Genomic DNA, 22,012 nt, shown 5'->3' with positions numbered 1-22,012 from the left:
ATGGGGCAGGCTGACATCAGGTCCATGAGTGACACTTTCCGTCTCCCCTTCCTCTAGTATTTCAATTGTACACACGATGTATTATCTTATTAAGAGAGAAGTTACAATAACAAGAAAGCATGCCCACAAGCCTCAAAGTTACTGCATCCAGGTAGCAGAGAAAGACTGGCTAAATTTGAATACATGTTAGTGATACATTTTACAAATTACTACTTAACCTACTAAAAATATACTTAGGGTTTTTTCTATTGTGATCTGAAAATGCATAAAATAAATACAAAAGATCCAATTTGGTCACAATAAACTACTTTAAAACAGATTGGTTACTTACCCTCCAAACCCCCAGTGACAATTTTAGAAGCAGACTTGTTCCTGAAAAGTCATACAGATCACTCCTCCAACCCACCTCCCTGCCCCACAATCAGTTCCCTAAAGCAAACATACAAGATACTTACAATTGATTTGAACGATTAAGAGAGAACTTAAGTCACCCTTGTTAAAACTGCACTTAAACGTTGGAACAAGCTGGAACATTTATCTTCTACTCATCTCAGACTCCATTATCACCAAGCGAAAATTCAAACTGGTGACTTATAGACGGGGGGAAAAAAAATTCACCTCCAGGATTGGATGGAAGCATGAAGAATATAATGCCTCATTTATCTAAATGAGCAATGAGTTTGCTAGAATGATCACTATACCTTTTTTAAATTCACAGAAAGTCTCACTTGGGCCAGCCCAGAGATCCAACACATTATTTCCACAATCTTCTGGCAGGTACCTTGTGAGACTGTCCCACATTATGTTCTACTGCAATATCCTGGGCCACATGCCAAGTCTCCTTGTCTTTTATACCACCTGGAATAAAGTCTTTCAAACGAGACAGCCTTTTCCTTCACTTTGAAGAGCACACAATAATTTTTCCAAAGTGTTGATCTGCTCTCCACAGCCCCCAAAATAAAATATTAAGAGCACAACAAAATTATCAGAGTATTCCTTGAATTAAAAAAAAAAAACCCAACTATTTCAAGGCACATTTAATTTAATATCAAGAATTCGATACAAAAGGCCCAAATACAATGAAGGAACACATTCCCCCATTTAACACCAACGACAATGCTGTTTAACATGTGCCTGCTGAATGAGATGAGGGTTTACTAAATAACGGCAGTCTCATCACAGCCAATACCTTATACAATCTAGTTGTGAAATGAATGCTTATAATGCTTCAAACAGTTTAAACCTGAAGTGTGAGACCACACCTTCACGTTTGTACAGTCCTCGGTAAAGATTATCTACAGTTTCCACAACCATTCAAAGAACAAACCATTGATAAAAACCACATAGATTTAAGGCTCCATTATGTAATATAGAGCTCAGAGCTAATGGATAAATATATGCACTACTTGTACTGGTAGCTATGACTTGATTGTCTCATGGCTATTAGAAGTTGGTTCTTAGCACGTAAACCCTTTAAAGGCAAAATTCACCTCATTTGAGTTTTGACCCAGTAGTTCAACAGTCATGAAGTCCACAGTCTTATTGGCATAACTGATGTACAGTGTCTCTAAGTCACTATGCTCAAGGTTAAGAGCGATGCATATTCCATTTTTACATTTTAGTGGAATTTTACATGTTCAATTCATGATTTAAAACCTCTAGGTTTTCAATCCTCCAAACTGTCTGAAGACACAGTGTGCCACAGACTTAAGACTTCTGTTTCCCCTCTATTTTCTTCAAACAGAAACATTTCTCAAAATGTCTACATGTTCTAGAAGGGGAATTTTTCGGAGGTGGCCTCTTCTTCGGAATAGTCCGACGGCATCAGGCCTCTGAAGCAAGGGGAAGGGGAAGAGAGAAGCTGAAACACAAGGTTCACCTGTAAGTTTTACATTAACCATTACAAGCTGGACAGTATAAGAATGTGGCTTTTTTGGCTCAAAAAGTCTGAGTCTTGGAGTGGAAACGAGTACTTGGCTGTCCCACCACAGCTTTCTCGAGGTGGGACTGTCAGGGAAGTCTTGACTGGGGAGTATGATTTGTTTACCTATCAGGCGTAAACTTCCAGGCACTCAGTTCATTTTGGGCTTGTTCCAGTTTGTCTTTAGTCTGTTCCAGTTCACCTTTCATTTTTAGGAAAAACAAGTTGATCGCTGGGTCTACCATTGTTGATCTCAGTTGGGCGACACTCGGCTGCTGGACTTGCTTGAGGTACTGGATTTGAGTCTGTGCAAACCAAAAGAAACAATTACTACCAAATCAAAAGAAATCCTTAAGGCAGGGAAATTCTCTTCTATTAACTTGATAGTGGGTCAACCTACTTGTTAGGTATGTAACCCCCTTAGATATCAAAAGTCTCCCTAAGGTTAAGGGTGTAGTTCTGTAATAGCAAGAGCATGTGGAGCAAGGTCCTTGGAACCTCCAGTACAAATACTCACCATCTCAATCTGAAAAGTACCAATTCAAACTGAGCACGGTGGTACATGCCTATAATTCTAGCACTTAGGAAGTGAAGCGAAGATTTTAAGTACCACAAAAAAGGGGGGGGATGTGTGTGTGACAAATTAAAAAACAAATGTTTATTTAAGGCAGTTAAGATGGGTTACATTTTTGTAACCAAGACAGTATTAAAATAAAACAAGTGCTGCATCATACTCAGCAGTTAATTGTATAAACTGATCTTACAGAGGCAAAGGATGAAAGTTCCAGCTTCCAGCCCTCAGCATCCAAAAGTGCCTAATGACTCCAGCCCAGGGGAGATCCAGTATCTCTGGCATCCTCCAGCAGAAACCCCCCACACACACACACACATTATTAAAAATAATATCTTAAACCCAAACCAAACAAATAAACAAAACAAGTTGAGCATGGGGGTACGTGCCTTTAATCCCTATACACAGGAGGCAGATAGTCTGATCTATACAGTTGAGTTCTGGACCAGCCAGGGCTATATAGTGAGACCTAGTCTCAAAATAAACAAAAAACAAGAAACGGTGTTTTTATTTTAAGGAATCTGACAACTGCTAGAAAGAAGCAAAGTTTAAAATTCTATTACAGAAGAACTGGTGAGCTCTTTGTTTTTAAATTTAAAAGTGCAAATTGTAATCAATCCTAATCTTGTTTCAGGGAGTTTTAGGTAGAACTGGCTTAGGCAGAAGTTGTTCAGGACAAGTAAACTAAGAGTAGAGACAAGGCTTTACAGAAAATCCTATAACATCTTAAGCAGAAATGCATTCCTATTTTTCTCTTCCACATATGAATCATAGAATAACAATGTTGTACAACATAACTCAACTAGATTAAGCAAACTGGATGTGAGTAGGATCCTAGCACTCATGCTTGACTGGTAGTGTAGAACTTTTTGCATGGTGCTAGAACCCTCTTACTTACATATGAAACTTTCAATTTCTACCTCAGTTATGCTATTTACTAGCGCTCTAAAAGCACATTTTCTAAAATATGAACTAAAATCATCTCATTTCCTTCATATCCAAAGTACAACTGGATCCAGTCTTGTGCTGCCCTAACACCTGTTTAATTTTTAAAACATTATATTTATTATTTTGTGTTTGTGTGGCCAGTAGTGTGATCAGAGGAAAACTTGCAGTCCCCTTTCACCACGTGGGTATTGGGGGTTGAACTCAGGTCACTGGGCTTGATAGCAAGCATCTTTGTCCATTTGCCCTATTGTACCCTATTTTAAATAGAATAAAAGTTTAAGTTTCCTACTATAAATTTAGTAGAAGGCACAAATACACTGATTGTCTTGAAACTGCATTTAATTACAAGTTCCCTGCATACAAATAGAAAGGAATAATGTTTAATTTCTGGAGATACTATATTTTCTTTTAAGACAAAGTTTTACTACATAGACCTGGCTGGCCTGGAATTCAGAAACCCATACCCCACGGAGCAGGGATTAAAGCCATGAGCCCATGCATCTGTATGTCAGTATGAGCATGCACCCGAGTGTGTTCTCAGAGGCTGTCAGATCCTTGAGGTGGAATCATAGATAGCTGTGGGTACCAGAAGAGAACTTCAGTCCTCTGCATAAGCAGCAAGAAAGCACTCTAACCACTGGGCCATCTTGCCAGCCCTTATGAAAAAATTTTAAAGTAATTAATTTTAAACAAAAAGTATACCTCTTAATTCAAAGTATGTCAGCTACTAAAATAATTTAACATTCAACACTTTGGTCATGAAAGGGAAGCAAATATGACTAGAATAAATTCCCTTTGCTAGGGAAGAGAACATGAGGAAAGTGACATGGCTAAGCACCTAAAGATGTCTGCTGTCAAGCCTGATAACCTGAGTTTAATTCTCAGGATCCAATGACATAAAGAGAACCAACTCCCACAAGTTGTCCTGTGACTTCCAAATGTGTGTCATGGAATGTGTGCACTCATACCCATACTAAATAAACAAAAAATAAAAAAAAAAATTAAGGGCCAGTAAGATGGCTCAGTGGGTGACGGCACTTGCTACCAAGTCTTCAGACCTGAACTAATCACTGCATTTTGTCCTCTGATTTCCACACTTAAAACAGCCACTTTGTTTTTGGAGGCCAAGCACCTCACTGGCCCAACACTTGCTGATTACGTCCAGGAAGCACCAGGGATCTGCCTCACTCCAGTGGCTATGCCTCCTGAAGGCTAGGATTACAAACACACCTCCCCACGCAAATATGTTAAACAGTTCCAGGGGACTGAGCTCAGGTCCTTCACCCTACAGAAATAATCTCAGTCCTGTTTTCATTTGAACAGTCACCTGCTGAATTTACTGTATTGCAGCCCTCAACAGTAACAGGTCCTACTAAAGCAGCCTATTTTCCTGACTGCTAATTCACAGTTCACAAGTCCTACTTTCACTAAAACTAACTTTTGCCCAGACACTATTTTTTTTGGAAGAGTTAGTCATTTGGTTGTGTGTGGTGGCACATGCCTTTAACCCCAGCACTCAGGAGGCAAAGGCAGGTGGATCTGAGTTTGAGATCAGCATGCTCTATATAGTGAGTTCCAGAACAGTCAGGATTACACAGAGAGAGCTTGTCTCAGCATACAAGACCAAACCAAAAAGATTTATTCATTTTATTATGTGTTATGTCTAGATGTGTGTACACCACATGTGTTCCTGGTACCTAGAGCGGTCAGGAAAGGGCTTTGGATCCCTTGGGACTGGAGTTGTTTGTAAGCCATCATCTGGTTGCTGGCAATTAATGCAGGTCCTCTTCAAGAGCAACAAGTGCTCTTAACAGCTGAACCAATGTTCTGCCCCACTTTTGATCACTGAGATCACTACTAATCACTCTTTACCTGCAGGCTGGTGGTGGGATGGACAGAAGACGTTAGATTACAGCTACTGTTTTCCTAACACTATGTTCTTTCTAAATTTGATCTCTTTCAGTTGGTCTGTCATATAAATTGAGACCCACCTAGGATTTATCCTTAAATCCTTCCCCCCCAAAAATCTAACTGATCAAGTCCTATAGATCGTGCCTTGAGACTATCTTATCACATCCTACCAGAGAGTTTATTATATGATTTAAACACCCTGCTTCTTGACTAGCTGGTGTTCTTAAATTCTAAGTCCCAGCTTCAAGTTTACCTTCTAGATGCCGGGCTGTCACTCAGTAAAGTGTGCCTACCATGCACAAAGTCGCATAAACAAGGTGTGTTGGTGAATTCTGTAATGTCAGCACTCAGATAGAGATGGGAAGATCACAAATTCAGCCATTCTCAGTTACTGGAGATTTTAGGACTGGTCACATATTTCAAGTACACACAAACAAGAATAAAGAAAGAAATCTACCTTCCATACTCACACCAGCCATATACCTGAAATGCAATTTAATCAACTCCATGAGTCTCTTACTGAAAATTCTGTACTGGTAGCTGGGCATGGTGGTACACACCTTTAATCCCAGCACTGAGGTAGAGGCAGGTGGAACTCTGTGAGCTCAAGCCCAGTCTGGTTTACATAGGGGCTTCAGGCTACCCAGAGCTACCTAGTGAGAACATGGCACAGAAAACAAAAATTACTAAAAAAATGTTAAACTAAGAAAAAACTTTTTGCCGTTACTTACACCTAGGATAAAACCTAAGCCCCCAGCCAGGTGGTGGTGACTCATGCCTGAAATCCCAACACTTGGGAGACAGAGGCAGGTAGATCCCTATGAGGCCAACCTGGTCTACAAAGTGAGTTCCAGGACAGCCAGAGCTGTTACACAGAGAAACCCTGCCCCGAAAAACAAAAACCAACCAAACAACCAAATAAACAAAAAATTCCTAAGTTGCCAAGCCCTTAACTACTTTTCAGCCTTAACAAAGAAAACTCCAACTTTCTGTGCTTCTCTGTTTTTGTGTCTAGTACTGCCTGCAAAGCCGCAATTATGAATTGTAACTACAAGAACAATGCTGTTCTATTAAGGGGAAAGTTTGGAGAGACAGCTCCGGGTGAACAGCACTGGTTGTTCTTGCAAAGGACCTAGGTTCAGTTTCCGGCTCTCATGTGGTGGCTTACAACAGTTAATAACTCCACTTTCAGGGAATTCAATGCCCACCCCTGACCCCCACAGACACCAGACATATATGTAGTGTACAGACATAAATGCAGGCCAAACTCTCATACACATAAAATAAATATTAAAAATATAACCAGAGGCTGGGCGGTGGTGGCACACTCCTTTAATCCCAGCACTCAGCACTCGGGTGGCAGAGGTAGGCGGATCTCTGTGAGTTTGAGACCAGGTGCCTGGTCTACTTAGAGCTAGTTCCAGGACAGCCTCCAAAGCTACAGAGAAACCCTGTGTCAAAACCACCCCCCCCCACACACAAAATAATAACCAGAAAAGGTTAACAAACAACAACAAAAATGCAACCCAAAACAAAACAAAAATCTAAAACAAAACTCAAAACTGATCTGGCGACCAAAACCACCCAGTCTTTGATCCGACATGATGATCTAAAGTGCCACTGTGTAAACAATGGTTGGAGATTTAGCCGGAGTAGTGCAAATTGTCTAGGTCTGGCAAAAACAAAAAAGCAAACCAAACCAAAAAATCCAAACTGTATTAAAATTAGGAATCAAGATGAATGCAAGTATCCAAGACTCTTTAATGACACACTCACTCTCCATTCCACCCTTAACAAAGTATACACTTCTATTTGCTGTTACCACTGCTTTAAAATGAGCTGCAGTGATGTGGATTCCTCAACTAGTGATTGGAAGGTTGAGATACTCACAGTACACTCTTGCATTTCTTGTTCCTTGGTTGCTAATCGCATGACCAGAATGTTTTCCCTTCGTGCAGACTCCTGCTGTTGCTGCTTTAATTTTTCTTCAGATTCCCTTAAGCCAGTCACATCATTTGCTGAGGAAAAAAAAAAAAAAATTACAAATTTCACTTCAAGATCAAATTCAACTAACCAAAAGGAAGTTGTCTTTGTCAAGACTAATCAAAAAATTCATTGCCTTTAGTTTCCATACTGTTTTTAAATAATGACACTTGTTCCTGATCATGAGACCCCTCCCCCCAGGAAGCAATGGCTAATGCTCCCCAACTGTAACATTACATTGAGCTGTTGCTGTACTTTAATTAATCCTACCTAAATACAGGAAGCCACACTATCTACACTTACTTACAGTACATTTAGTATTTACAAAAATCCCAAAATAATACATTCTAACCTTACTCAATATAACAATGACAATAACTGGCCTGGCTTGGCAGTAACCTGTCTTTATAACACTCAGGAGGCGGTAACAGGGAAATCTTTCCAGGCCAGCCTTGGCAACCAAAACAAAAGCCACTGACTACATGAACAAACAGCACCAAAAACTCTTATATGTCACATATATATGAGTAATATAGCCACACAATTATTAAAATTTGGGGAGATTCAGTTATCTAGACTGGGACAAACTATAGTAGTTATTTATTATACTTCGTACAACAGTATGTTATTCTAACTAAATGAAAGTACCAGACCAACAGTTGTTGTTTTAAAGCATAAAGTTTGTTCTTTGGAGATTTTGAAAAATCTGTACACAAGGAGCTATATTCTACAAAGTGCTATTTAGGTTCTCAAAAGTCTATTACTACCTGTTTCTATGCATTATCCCTCCTTTACTAACAGTTCATGAAGTTAAAATTCCTGTGTAGAAGGTAGTTAGGCACACACTGAAAGCTCCAAGAGATATTAAGTTACCCATCAGGCATGCCACTGTTCATTAGAATACATATCCATCTTCCTTCGTGCCCAGGGATTTGTCAGAAGAAACCACCTTTCAAACATCATTCATTACATTTTCCAGCTCCTTATTGTGCCTGGACACAGCTCTTATAATAAAATGCTTGAACAAAACCATATCTGCTTCAACAAAGCCAATTTATACTTTAACAAGTTTTCAAAAGATAACTATACAATCTTCATTTAGGAAGATCAAACTTACAATTAAGATCTGTGTATTTTCCCTCCAAAGCTTGAACATATGCTTCATATTGTTTCCATCTAGTAAAAAACAAACTCATGTTAGTGGTTACATTGAAATTGCCTTTATTAATTAAAAAATCACATCCACAATCATTAGACTAAGAACTGTGTTGGATTATTTTTAACTCTGAGATAACCACAAACATAGCTTAATCAGAAATACACGTCATTAGCCTCATTATTTCTTCTCAATTTATATAAGACAGATTAAAAAAGTATACCAAGGTAAAATTACACACACAAGTTGGGCACAGTGGCAACCTGCCTACAATTCTAGTTACTAGGAAGGCTGAAGGATGGCATGCCCTAGGTAAGTGTTACAGCTTATCAAGGCTATCTCATATAAACAAAAAAGGAGCCAGGCAGTGGTAGTGCATGCCTTAATCCCAGCACTTGGGAGGCAGAGGCAGGCTTGAGTTCAAGGCCAGCCTGGTCTACAGTGTGAGTTCCAAGGCAGTCAGAGCTAGAGAGACTATGTCTGCAAGCAAGCAAGCATGCACAGCCAAAAAGGAGCCTGGCCATAGTTGATCAGTAAAGCACTTTGCCAGCTAAAGGCCCTTGGTTCAATCCCCAGGAGAGAGAAAGAGAGAGAGAGAGAGAGAGAGAGAGAGAGAGAGAGAGAGAGAGAGAGAGAGAGAGAGAAAGAGAGAGAGAGAGAATTTGTTGGGAGTGGGGAATATAAGTGTTCTCTACTGTGAACACACCAAACACGCCCTCATGCTCTTCTCAAATTCTGCGTGAGATCATACCACATTTGTTCTGATATTACCAATGGTTATAACAAAGCAGAATAAAAACACTATTCTAGTTTTAGTTATGCTCTTTCCCTGAAAGAGAAAAATGTGCTTAACTGCATGGAACTATTCTTTTTGAAAACATGTATCTCAAAACAGTATTGTTCCCAGCCTTTTAAATTACCATGTCCACACTTACGGGGTATAGTGTGATTAATTTAATATATGCATGTGTATGGCATGGAAAACCAAAATAATAATTGGCATTTCCATGTCTTTAAAATGATATTTAACTATTTCTTTGTGTTCAGAACCTTCCAACTTCCCTCTATTTCTTAGTAAAGCAATGTTATGTTTTGTTGTTGAAGACAGAATCTCACTATATTTTTTTTTATATATTTTTGGCTGGATCTATGCAGAGCACCATGGCCTTGAAAGTGATCTGCCTGCCTCTGCCTTGAGTGTCGGCATTGAAGCAGCACAGTTGGGAGTTTCCTCCAGAACCCTGGACTAGGCACAAACCATACCCAAACATGCTTTCACAGAGATCCTTTATTAAGGGAAAGAAAAGTTAAAGCAGCTGCTTTCTGACTCAGGCAGAAAACAGTAGTAGCAAATGACCTTGCAAGTATGATTTTCTTTAAGATTTTTAAGAATTTATTTTTATTTTACAAGCATTAGTGTTTTGCCATGGGAGTCAGGTCCTAGTACTGGAGTTACAGACAGTTTTGAGTTTTTGCAGGTGCTGGGAATTGAACCTGGGTCCTCTGGAAGAGCAGTCTGTGTAATTTTTTTTTTTTTTTGGTTTTTCGAGACAAGGTTTCTCTCTGGCTTTGGAGGCTGTCCTGGAACTAGCTCTTGTAGACCAGGCCTCTCTCACAGAGATCCGCCTGCCTCTGCCTCCCACCAACGCCCAGCTGTCTGTGTAATTTTTTTAAGAGGAAAAGGGGAGGACTGTGTTAGAATGGGCTGAAATTCAGTGGGATGTTTTGATTGAGTATGTTAATTAGGTAAACCAAAGGGGGGGTTTGATTGCTGGACTTTGGTACTCATCCTCAGAAATGAGTCTGGCTAGGAGAGTATCCAAATAAGGGGAAAGACCTTGGTGGCTAGCTTTAGGGATGCAAGGCAGAGGGGATGGGGGTGGGGGTGGGGAATGGGGGACGACACTATTCAAGTGGCCAGTTTCCCTTCAATGATTAAAAGCGTGAGCCACCATGCCCTGCTGGCAAGTTGCTTTTCTGCCTACAAGAATAGGTTAAAGAACATTTTTCAAGGGTAGAAAATGACATCTAATTGGCAAGAACAACCTGCAAAAGTGCCATGTGCTATCAACCATCAGGGTACTAAGGGGAACCCTTGCTTGTTATATTCCTCTACTCAATGTGTAAGTCGCCAGCTGCTTTGGGCAACTATTACAACTAACAATACAGACTTCTTCAGGCTAGTGTTTAAACACCTCCTGACAGAATAGCCTTCTCTAAATGTCTATCATCCTGCTTATTTTAAGCATTGATCTCAAGCTTCTATTTCTATGTACAGCTAAGTAAAACTTAAATTTAATTTGGTTTTATCCCTTTGAGACAGTGTCTCATGTCCATTTCTGGTTGGCTTCAAACTCATTGCAAAGTTGAAAATGACCTTTAGCTTCTCTGTCTGTATCTACCTCAAGTGCTGGGACTATAAACCCCCCAGTTCAAGTGGTTGGGGATGGAACCCAGACCTTTATGGATTCTTGGCAAGCATTCAAGCATTCTACCAATAAAGTTACATCCCGGCACCTAAAATTTAATTCTAGAAGACAATTTTATAATCTTCACTATCAGACATGCAACAAAACTAGCTAATCATCTTCTACATAGACACCACTATGAATGCTATCTTTAGGGACCCCTACATCTTAGGATACATTAACAGTTCACTGGCTATTTAGAAATCAACACAGATCCTCTGTGGAGGCTACAAAAGCTACTTTAGAGGAACAACAAAAACCCAAAGCACAAGCAGGGACATCAATAAAGTGAGAGAAAAACAAACAGGACAGAAAATAAAGTTGGGTGTGGTGTAATCCCAGCAGCTGATGGGTAGAAGAGGGTCAGGACTTCAAAGTCTCAATAGTAACAAACCGATGACACATTTCAAAACAAAAACAAACCCCTCAAACCTTAGAAAACAGACTACTTAAACAGTTGCCTTAAAACCGCGAAAGTATTTAAGGAGAAAAAAATGCACTGAAAAGTTTTAAAAAACGAGTCCCTAAGAAGTATAAATTGTACATTTTAGAAACTTTTAGTGGTTACTTAGAAATGTTTCTACTACAATTGTTATTAAGATCACTGATTTGGGGGCTCAGCAGTAAGAGCTCAAGCTCGACTCAGAACTGCTTGTAACTCTAGCTCCAAGGTTTCTGCCACCTCTGGCTTCTATAGGACCACTCACATACACAACCACTCACATACATGCATTTAGAAAACTTTTAAATAAAATATAACTGATTTTTTTTGTTTTGTTTTTTTCTAGTTGTTAAGAGACTACAAATGGTGGCAGTGATGCATACCTATAATTCTAACAACTTAGCAGACTGAGGAAGGACTGCTTATGCTCAGTAGTTAAGTTAGCAATAGAGAATCCATTTTGAAAAAAGCCAAGTAGCCTTGGTGGTACACAACTGTATCTTAACACTGAGGATACTGAGGTATAGATTGGAAATTCAAGCCCCCGGGCTACACAGAAAAACTGTAAAAAAAAAAAAAAAAAAAAAAAAAAAAGCAAACTAACTCCCAACATGTTGTAGTATTTCCCAAAAGGTAAGGTGCTTTTGTCAGCATGAAGATAAGAGTGAGGAAGATATACAATGGAAAATTATCTTACATATAGATTTATGACAGAGAAAAAAACAGAATTTCACAGTAGATTAGCTTGAGTAGCTTAGTGAAAGCAGAAGTAGGAAATTACTGAGTTCAGGCTGGGAACAGAGCTTAGTGCATGCCTCGTATGTAAAGCTCTGGCTCCATCTAAATAGGGAGCCCTTGGTCTTTATTTATTAAACCAAGCTCTAGGAACAATGCAAAGGTCTCTTCAACTCCTCAAAAAGAAATCCTCTCTTCTCCCTTATATCTCCCCTGATAAATCTGCTTAGTTTAAGCAAAAAGTCCTTGAAAAATTTAAAGACAGCAAAGTTCAATAACTTTCATTTAGGGACAGTGAGATGCCTCAGTAGATAAAGGTGCTTTACCTTAGTTTGAGCCCCAGGATTCTACATGGTATAAAGAGAACCAACTCCCACAATGTGACTTCTACAAGGCACATGCCTACCCTTCCAATAAATATATGTAATAAAAATTTTAATTCATGCCGGGCGGTGGTGGTGCACACCTTTAATCCCAGCACTCGGGAGGCAGAGGCAAGCAGATCTCTTTGAGTTTGAGACCAGCCTGATCTACAAGAGCTAGTTCCAGGACAGCCTCCAAACCTACAGAGAAACCCTGTCTGGGGGGGGGGGGGGGGGAGGGGAGAGACCCTGTTTGAAAAGGAACCCAACATCCCTGCCAATGTTCTATTAAAAACTTATTGTGTATGGGCTCATATTTGCCATAGTACACACATGTGTGGAAGAATTCAGGGATAGGGAGGGTGTGTGTGTGTGTGTGTGTGTGTGTGTGTGTGTGTGTGTGTGTGTGTAAGTGTAAGTGTAAGATCCTTCCAGCTTTATGAGGGCTCCAGGGATCGAGCTCAGGTTAAATCCAGGTTTGTACAGAAAGGGACTTCATCTACTGAGCCATCTTGCCTGCCCTGTGCCTGCTGCTTTATTAAGCTGAACATATCCTTTAGCAAGCCACCTATAAAATAAAAATGCTTCCCATGTAACAAATCTTAGTATTTTAGCTCTACAAGAAAATTTGGATTCTGTCAGTTCAGAAATCTCCTAAGCTAATGTTATATAGTTGTCCAAAGGACCTAAGTTCAATTCCCAGCACCCACATGGCTGTTCACAACTGTCTGTAACTCCAGTTCCAGGGGATCAGACACCTTCACATTAATGCACATAAAATAAATTTAAATAAATTCTAAAAAAGAATGCAGTCTGGTTTACACAAAGAAACCATTGCAAAAAATAACAAAAAAGTAAACAACAACAAAAAAGTACATGCTTTTATTCCTAGTCTTGGTGGGCTAAGACAGAAGAATCCTGATTCCACAGGAAGCTCCTGTCTCAAGCATCATCATCAAGAACAATAAACCCCACAAAACAAGCAAACCCAAACTACGGACAGCACAAAGTATTAATTACAGTGGTCCACTATGCTGTCTACACATCTTTTGAATTTTTGATGGAAGAACATTTTACCTTAGAATTAACTCATCCCGTGCCATAACTTTGAAGTCTGTTTCACTCAGACGGACCTGTAAAGAAAATTAAAAAATGGATTGAATACTCTTTCCAGAATGCAAAGCTGTTTCCATGGGAGCTCTACACTGAGTTAGGAGACATCTCACAAGCTGTACTATTTAAACAGCTCAGTACTCATCATACTTTACAACTCTGGAAAATAGCCTGGCTGCTCCTTTTAAACTAAAAGCAAGGGCTGGAGAGACAGCTTAGTGGTTAAGAGGGCCTGGAACTCTTCCAGAGGACACCAGTTTAGTTCATAGCACCCACATCAAGTTCAGCTTTAGAGAATCCAATAACCCTTTCCCACCTCGGGGCTCCCCCAACATTCACATACACAAACAACAAACAGAAATCCCTACTAAAAATGAAAAGCCAAAACAAAGATTAAAATTGCATGTACCACATGACCCAGTAGTTGCATTCTTTTTTAGAATTTATTTAAATTTATTTTATGTGCATTAATGTGAAGGTGTCTGATCCCCTGGAACTGGAGTTACAGACAGTTGTGAACAGCCATGTGGGTGCTGGGAATTGAACCTAGGTCCTTTGGACAAGCAGCCAGTGCTCTTAACCACTGAGCCATCTCTCCAGCCTCCAGTAGTTGCATTCCTGAGCACACAGCCCAGAAAAAGTTAACATTCACAAGCAGCTTTATGATAGCCCAAAGCTGGGATCGTCCTGCTGTCCTTCAACAGCTAAGTATATATAAAACTATGATACATCCACACTATACAACATTCTTCAGCAGTAAGCAAAAATAAGACTACAGATATATGAAACAAATAAATTTGAAGGAAGTCATGCTGAGTGAAAAAATAATCTCAAAAGGAGACACACACACACACACACACAGAGCACTCAGGTTAAAGAAAAGGAAACACTGTAATTACAAGAGTTGGGGATGGAGCTAGAGGGTGAAAGTGCCTGTTAGGGAGAGCCCTATGGTGACCGTTCAGATTCTGATCTCAAACAAAGCTGCACACATGATAAAACCACAGTTCACATCGAGAGAACATCTGAAAAACTCCAAGTACCAACTCCCTAGTTTTTGAACAAGGCTCAAAGAATATCCTTGAATATTTTAAAAACTTGACAATTTATAACTTTGCAATAAAGTTTGAAAGTAGAACATAAGCTGAAATTGTTTCATACATTTAGAAATGTTTTCCCCTATTTTTTAAAAAAAGGAAATTTGGGGCTGGAAAGATGGCTCAGTGATTAAGAGCATGTACTGCTCCTTCCAGAGGACCTTAGTTCAATTCCCAGCGCCGATGTCAGATGGACTCAGAACCACCTGTAACTCCAGCTTCAGGAAACCTGACACCTCTGGCCTCCTTAAACACATGAGCCCAGGTGTACATTACCCTGACACTGACTGACTGACTGACAAACACCTAAAAAGTAAGTAAATAAATATTAAAAAAATTCTTGGAGCATAGCTCAGTGGACCAGTGCCTGCATAGATGTATGAAGCCAAGCTCGAGGCCTGGAGGCACAGAAATCATTTTCTTTAAAAAGTGTCTCAGCCCAGTGTTGGTGGCGCATGCCTTTAGTCCCAGCACTTGGGGGGGCAGAGGCAGGCAGATCTCTGTGAGTTCAAGGCCAGCCTGGTTTATAGAATGAGTTCCAGAACAGCCAAGGCCACAAAGAGAACTCCTATCTCAGAAAACCAAATCAAAAAGTGTCTCAAGTATTAACCAGTAACACCACTGTAACATTAACTCAGAGAAAGCAACACAGCTCTCACATACTTAATTCACTCAGTTCTTTATTCACTCCGTGAGTAATGTGACTCAAAACTTAAGGCAGACTTTTATACAACAGTTATTACATCAGTCATTTAAATATGAACAAACACCAAGCTTTTCCAACTGAGTTACAAAGTCTTCTATAAACTTTATTATTCTTTTTAACAAAGCCTCAGGGTAAGTATAGTATATCAATACTATAAATGTAATAGCTAAACTCATGTAGGATTACAAAACTGGGAAATCAAAAGCTAGAAAGTGAAAGAGGAAAACATTATAAGAACTGGTTGTAGCCATGAAAAGTCCACAAGTGGCTGGATTTAAGTTATAACTCTGGAGGATTTAACTAATTAGGAAGGAAAATAATGATAAATATAAATATATGTAAATCTTCCGTAAAATAAAGTTTAGATATTGTACATGGCATGTGTGTGTAAGGAAATATTCATATAATTCAGGCTAAGAATTGCAGATCACAGGGATCCTGTAACGCCTTCCAAAGCTGTGATCAGTCATTCTAAATATTAACATGCAGATACACATTTAACACTTTGCACCTGATGCAAAGTGTAAGGGAAAGGAAGTAAAAAAATAAGAACACAGAATAGCCCCTAAACTTTAAAAAATGAAGTACTTGAAACTGCTGAAACAACATACCTTTTTAGGAAGAGGTTCTTCGTTGGTCATCTTGCACCCTAAAAAAGGGAGGGGAGGGTGTTGGGGAAAAGATTTTCAGTTGTTTTTCTTTCAATTAGTTTTTCCTCTCAAAGTTAAAACTGTTTCTTTCAAACCAGTTATCAGCAAATGTTAATGTGAAATAGTTATTAAAATAATCATTTATTTCATAATTGTTTGATCCATTCATTCATTGCAGTGAAAGGGATTCAACCCAGGACTCTTCCTTCACATTCTAGGTAAGTGCTCAGTCACTGACTTTAGCCTAGGATAGCTTCAATTTACAAAAAAAAAAAGCACAAAGGCATGAGTTCACATTTCCTCTTTGCCTAAGATCTTTCATTATCATGCTTATGTAATTTTTAAAAGAGTTTCCTGTAAGTCCAACCTCAGAAGGCAATCTAGGCATGTTGCTGGAGGGGCAGCACCAGGCAGCTTCAAGACCTGACTTCTGTAGCATATTTTGTTACAATGAAGCAGAATCCATCATATAACTTATTACTCTCCAATAACATTAAATATAAAGCATATAGATCTTAATGAAAATATGCTTGTACCCCATAATTGCATGTCAAAGCAATCTGTATTTCAAGATTAGCTTTATTTTTTTTTTTTGGGGGGGGTTTGAAACAGGGTTTCTCTGTGTAGCTTTGGAGCCTATCCAGGCACTCACTCTGGAGACCAGGCTAGCCTGGAACTCACAGAGATCCACCTGCCTCTGCCTCCAGAGTGCTGGGACTAAAGGCATGCGCCAACAACGCCCGGTCCAAGATTAGCTTTTTTTTTAATAGCTATATTTATGGCTTTGAAATCAGACAGTGCCAGGATTAAAGGTGTGCACCGCCACGCCACCACCCAGCTGTTTCTCTGTTGTTTTCTAATATTAAAATTTAACTGGGAAACATAATTTTATTTCTAGGCCCTAGTTCTCACAGCACATTTATCAAAGTTCCCTTACATCTTTAATTATTTTTCCATTTTATTTTACTTATCTATACCATCAAAAATTCCAACTATAAGTTGTACACGCCTTAAATTCCAGCACTCTGGAGGAATAGGCAGGTGTATCTTTGTAGTTTGAGGCAAGCCTGCATTGAGAGTTCTGGACAGCCAAAGGTACATAGAGATCTGTCTCAAAATTCTGAACTATTAAAATTTTGACTGAAGAATTTGTTGTATCGATTTTTAAAAGACATTTAATTGCTTAATGAATATTTGAGATTTGTCAAAATTTATCAAAGTTTCCAACATCAATTTTTACATATATTCCCATATGAACTAGATATTTTAATCATACCACCACTGAACCCTGGTTCTCAAGTTAGGTCTGTTGTACAGAAGAAATCAAAATTTTAGGAAAGTACTCTAAACAACCACATAATAAATTACTAGCTTAAATCTCTATTTAAAAATCTTTCACGGTTATAGATGTGATACAGTTGTAGACTGCATACGAAGCACATGAAAGGCCTGGAGTCTGAGCCCTGGGACTGCAAATGGTAGAGAAAAATACATACACACACTTTTGCATTTTGATTAACTGGGACTGAGTTCTAGGCCAGCCAGGACTACACAGTGAGACCCTGTCTCAAAAAAACAGAAATCCAAAACACAAGAAAACATGTATATGGCACAGCATATACAGTTCATTACAGCACTCAGCAGGAAGAGGCTCTAGAGTTTCAAGTTCTACACAGCAAGGAAGTTGCAGGCTAGATAGTGCTACACAGAGACACACTATCTTAAAAAACAGAGCAAAAACAGAAAAATTCAAACATGACCAACTTGGCAGCCTTCCAACAGGTTTAAAGATGATTGGTTTTAAAATTATGTAAGAGAGAAAGCAGCTGGAGAGATGGCTCAGAAGTCACCCCCCCCCAGCCCCATTTTGTTTTGTTTTCCTTCAAGACAGGGTTTCTCTGTGGCTTTTGGAGGCTGTCCTGGAACTAGCTCTTGTAGACCAGGCTGGTCTTGAACTGACTGAGATTGGCCTGCCTCTGCCCCCCCCCCCCCCAGTGCTGGGATTGAAGTCATGTGCCACCACCGCCCAGCACACCCATACTATAGCTCATATTTTTTTCCCCCAAGGCAGGGGTTGTCTGTGTAGCCCCGGCTGTCCTGGAACTCACTATATAGACCAGGTTGGCCTCAAACTCACATTCTCCTGCCTCTGCCAGGAGGTAAGGAGTGTGCCACCACCCAGCAATAAGTATATTTTTTATTTCAGTTATTTGTGTAGACAGTTCAGAGGTAATGTATCTCAAATTTAGAATGTCATTGATATCCAGCTTGCTTAGGTTATGGAATTCAGTTTTAGTTGACTAGGTGCCTGGCATTCCAGATCTTAACACTATGATCCTAAGTTAGGCAACTGAGCAGACTCTGGAGAAGGGAGAGCACAAGCCAATATAACTTATGCAAGAAGACATGTATATGCATCCCTGAAGTAAATCACACTGGATATAAGGAAACCATTACCTGACAGTGCTGGGCCTTCAACACTGCAGGACCAAGGGACTAGTTACAAATCAGACCACTATTTCAGTCAGTCATACATGCTTAGTCCAACAAGTCACTTAACTCTAGGCTTCAGTTTCCGTATTAGTAAAAGAGAGTAAAACCAGTGTTGCTTGGCGAATAACATGCTGCATACCTCTGTTATTGGTGGCATAAAAAAACACTATTCAAACAAGGATTGTTTGAACAACATAGAAAACTTAATAAACATTAGGAAAATAAACTCCACCAGCATCTATCTTTAAGGCAGAGAACATTGACAACACTGAATTCTAGTCTGATGGAAGAGTCTCACTAAATCCAATAGCTTATACAACTAGGGGAATACTGAAAATTTTTCATATATTCAGTCAGAAAACAGGAGATAATTAAAAACAAGAGTAATGTTATCTTTATCTTACATCTTGCTTTGCTAAAGGTTGACTAAAGACTTCTAAAGAGCATGATACAAGTAATACAACTGTTATTACATAGGACTAATCAAGACGGCCAACAATATTTTCAAGGGGAGTCTATAACAACAACAACAAAAGACAGGAGGGACCTTGAAAGCTGTAAAGTCTGTCTAAATACATCAAAAGGCTATTATAGCTGGGCGGTGGTGGTGCATGCCTTTAGTCCCAGCACTAGGGAGGCAGAGGCAGAGGCAGGCAGATCTCTGAGTTCGAGGCCAGCCTGGTCTACAAAAGCTAGTTCCAGGACAGCCTCCCAAGCCATAGAGAAAACCTGTCTTGAAAAACCAAAACCAAAATAAAAGGCTATTACAAACAGTATATTATATGGTTGTGCAAACACATTCATCTGCTTAGGTGTGAAGAACTAAAGCACTCTGCCCAAATTCTTAGAATTCAACTTCAATCACATCCAAAGCCACCTGTCGGACTGCAGTCTACTCAACTCCCTGATCAGTCGTGACTGAATGAATGAATGAATAAACCTAGCCACCTCGAAAATTCGTCTTCATTTCAAACGTCTGTTTACCTATGAGAAAACCTAATGTTCAGCTTTAGAAAAAAACATGCTATTTTAAAAGATTTTATGTTTATGAATGTTGTACAAAATCAGCCACTTGAAAAAAAAGATTTTATATTTATGAATGTTCTGTACGTATGTATGTGCACCACGTGCAGGCCTGGTGCCGCCCACAGATATCAAAAGAGGAAGTCAGAATCCCAGGAACTGGATTCAAGGATGACCATGAGCCATCATTTGGGTTGTGGGAACTCATGTCCTTTAGAAGAGCAAAAAGTGCTCTTAACTACCGAGGTAACTCTCCAGTCCTAATGCTCAAAAATGCAAGTTAAAGGGAAGAAAAAAGACAACAACAAAACACCAGAATTTGTAATAACAGATCTGTGACTTCCACTCATCTTTCGGATCAATAAAATTAACTAAATGAAAAAAGCTAGGGTGAAAACGACGTAAAGGGGCATAAATAAAAATTATGAACAAATGAAACTTAAATGCTGCTTGAAGCTGTAACACGCCCCCGATCTTTACAACCAGTTAAGTGTTTCAGTCCTTTGGGGTCAAATTAACCGACTTCCTCATTATCAAACCAAGAACTGGGGGCCGGGGGAATAGCTCAAAGGCAGAAAGCTGGCCTGGCATGCACAAGGCCTAGGATTCCATCCCTAGCCGCCCCCCCACCCCGTAAGAAAACATGTACACAAACACAAAAACTTAGACCTTTTCCCACTGTGCATTCACTCTTATGGAAAACTGTTTTAAGTTTGTTCAAATCAGCCTCACAGAGATCCAAAACGAGACTGAAAGTTGACGAAAAATGTCTCGAACCTGTCAAAAATCAATTCTCCTCACAATGCATGCACTTATTTAAAAATGGAAGTCCACGGGAGAACGCGGCTGCAGCTACAAGCTATTGCGTGACGTGAAATTCGGTTTCAAAAAACCCGAACCCTTCTGGTCTGTGCCCGGCAGAACTCGTCGGTACCTCTGGGTCGCCGGGAACCCGCCCTGGGAGGTGGGAGGGGGCGACAGAGGCGGGGAAAGGGCCGGCATGGCCAGTCAGCCCCGAGAGGGCGGCCTCCGGCCGGCCTCCCCGCCTCCCCGGCCGCGGGAACGCCCGCCTCGTTCCCGGCCGCCAGTGGCGGAAGTAAAACGGCCCCGAGGCGGTGCGTTGTCCCCGCGGGCAGCTAGCCGCCCGGGTTAACGGGAAGCCGGCGCGGTCCCAGGCCGGATCGCCCTTCGGGCCCGGCGTGCGTTTCCCCGGGTCCTGGGCGGCCGCGCCTCGCTCCCCGGCCCCGCAGGCCCTCGCCGCTGCCGGCCGCACCTACCTTTCCAGCCCGAGGCTGCGCGGGCGCCGCCAGTCACACAGGCCGAGGCCGCGCCGCCGCAGCCCCGGCGCTAGCCTTTATTTGCGGGTCTCGCAGACACAAAATGGCGCTGAGGGAGGAAACCAGGCCCCGCCGCCGGCCCCGCCCCGAGCGCGCCCCGCCCGAGCGCCCCGCCGCCGCCCCGCCCGTGGCCCACTCACCCGATACGCGCCTCTCGGGCACGGCCTCGGTCACCCCGCCGGGCGCCTCCGGCGAGGAGGGGAAGCGAAGGGAGTCTGGCCGGCCCGCTCGGGGCCTCGGGGCGTGGAGGAGCCGCCGCAGCCAGCCGCCGCGCCCAGGCCGCCCTCCGCGTCCCGCACCTGCCCCGTGGGGGCTCTGCAAGCTCAGCCGGGCCGGGGAGGGAAGCGGCCGGAGAGAAGGGCGGGCCCGCGAGGTCGGAGGTCACCCGCGAGGCATCTCGGGACGGCGGCCGCCGCTGGACGCGCTCGGCCGGGCCACCTGCGGCTGCAGCACGGCCTGGGCGGAGGAATCCGAGCAGGCGGCTCGCGATTGGCTGGTTCGGGACACACAGTCCGCGCGGGATGCTTCCGCGCGCCGGCGCCGGAACGCGGAGACAGCGGCTTCACGCCGGGGCGTCCCGCGTTCTAAGTTTAGGGGGACTTAGAGCCGCCGCTCCCCGCGGCGGCCGCCCGCTTCGCTCCCCTGGACGGTTCTGGGCGTGAATCGAGGAGCAGGGAGGCTGCGCGCGTGGGCAGCTCGGGAGGGGCCTTAGGCTGCAAGCCCGGGAAGGCAGCCGGGTGAGGGTCCGGGGTGTCCGAGAACAGATTCTGGAGATGGAACACTCCAGGAAGACCGACAGCCATCCTGAGCACAGCAAGAACGGCGTGACTTCTCAGATGGGACGCCGTTCTTAGGCTTGCTGGGCTTAGCCAGCTCCGTGAGAACTGCTAATCCCCAGTGAAGGTGTCCTGGCTCAGGTGATTTATGAGGGTACCATGACAGTATAGACCGGGTGATAAAAAGAGCCACGGTGTAGTCCCACTAGGCTAACTGAAAATATTGCACTTTACATCGCAAGGCCTTGGGAAACTAAAGAAAATGGGGAAGGAGGTTAACAGATGACTCTCAGAAAGAGAAGATCCTTTACCATGGGAGG

General features: G+C 41.7%; 1 protein-coding gene and 1 long non-coding RNA gene across 3 annotated transcripts in view; one reads left to right on the top strand and one right to left on the bottom strand.

Annotated features, from left to right (window-relative positions):
• Positions 1-21,188, bottom strand: part of LOC100760025 (pre-mRNA-splicing regulator WTAP) — a 28,343-nt gene extending 7,155 nt beyond the window's left edge. The window contains exons 1-6 of one of the 2 annotated variants that reach the window (XM_027401089.2): positions 21,057-21,188; positions 16,025-16,062; positions 13,575-13,630; positions 8,452-8,510; positions 7,242-7,369; positions 2,048-2,226 (exon numbers count right to left, since the gene is read on the bottom strand). In XM_027401089.2, coding sequence (XP_027256890.1) covers positions 2,048-2,226; positions 7,242-7,369; positions 8,452-8,510; positions 13,575-13,630; positions 16,025-16,054 — 452 coding nt within the window. In that variant the 5' untranslated portion in view covers positions 16,055-16,062; positions 21,057-21,188. Of the gene's footprint in view, positions 1-2,047; positions 2,227-7,241; positions 7,370-8,451; positions 8,511-13,574; positions 13,631-16,024; positions 16,063-20,856; positions 21,001-21,056 lie in introns of those variants that run through there. The other variant, XM_027401087.2, reaches the window with a different exon arrangement.
• On the top strand, positions 14,223-20,350 carry LOC118238373. The gene is made up of 3 exons (XR_004768485.1): positions 14,223-15,020; positions 16,242-16,281; positions 19,369-20,350. It is a non-coding gene; the product is annotated as an uncharacterized LOC118238373 (long non-coding RNA).
• Positions 21,189-22,012: the final 824 nt, after the last annotated feature.

This window comes from Cricetulus griseus, chromosome 2 (assembly GCF_003668045.3).
Source record: "Cricetulus griseus strain 17A/GY chromosome 2, alternate assembly CriGri-PICRH-1.0, whole genome shotgun sequence".
Classification (NCBI taxonomy): Eukaryota; Metazoa; Chordata; class Mammalia; order Rodentia; family Cricetidae; genus Cricetulus; species Cricetulus griseus.
This window is presented reverse-complemented; position numbering and strand designations above follow the sequence as displayed.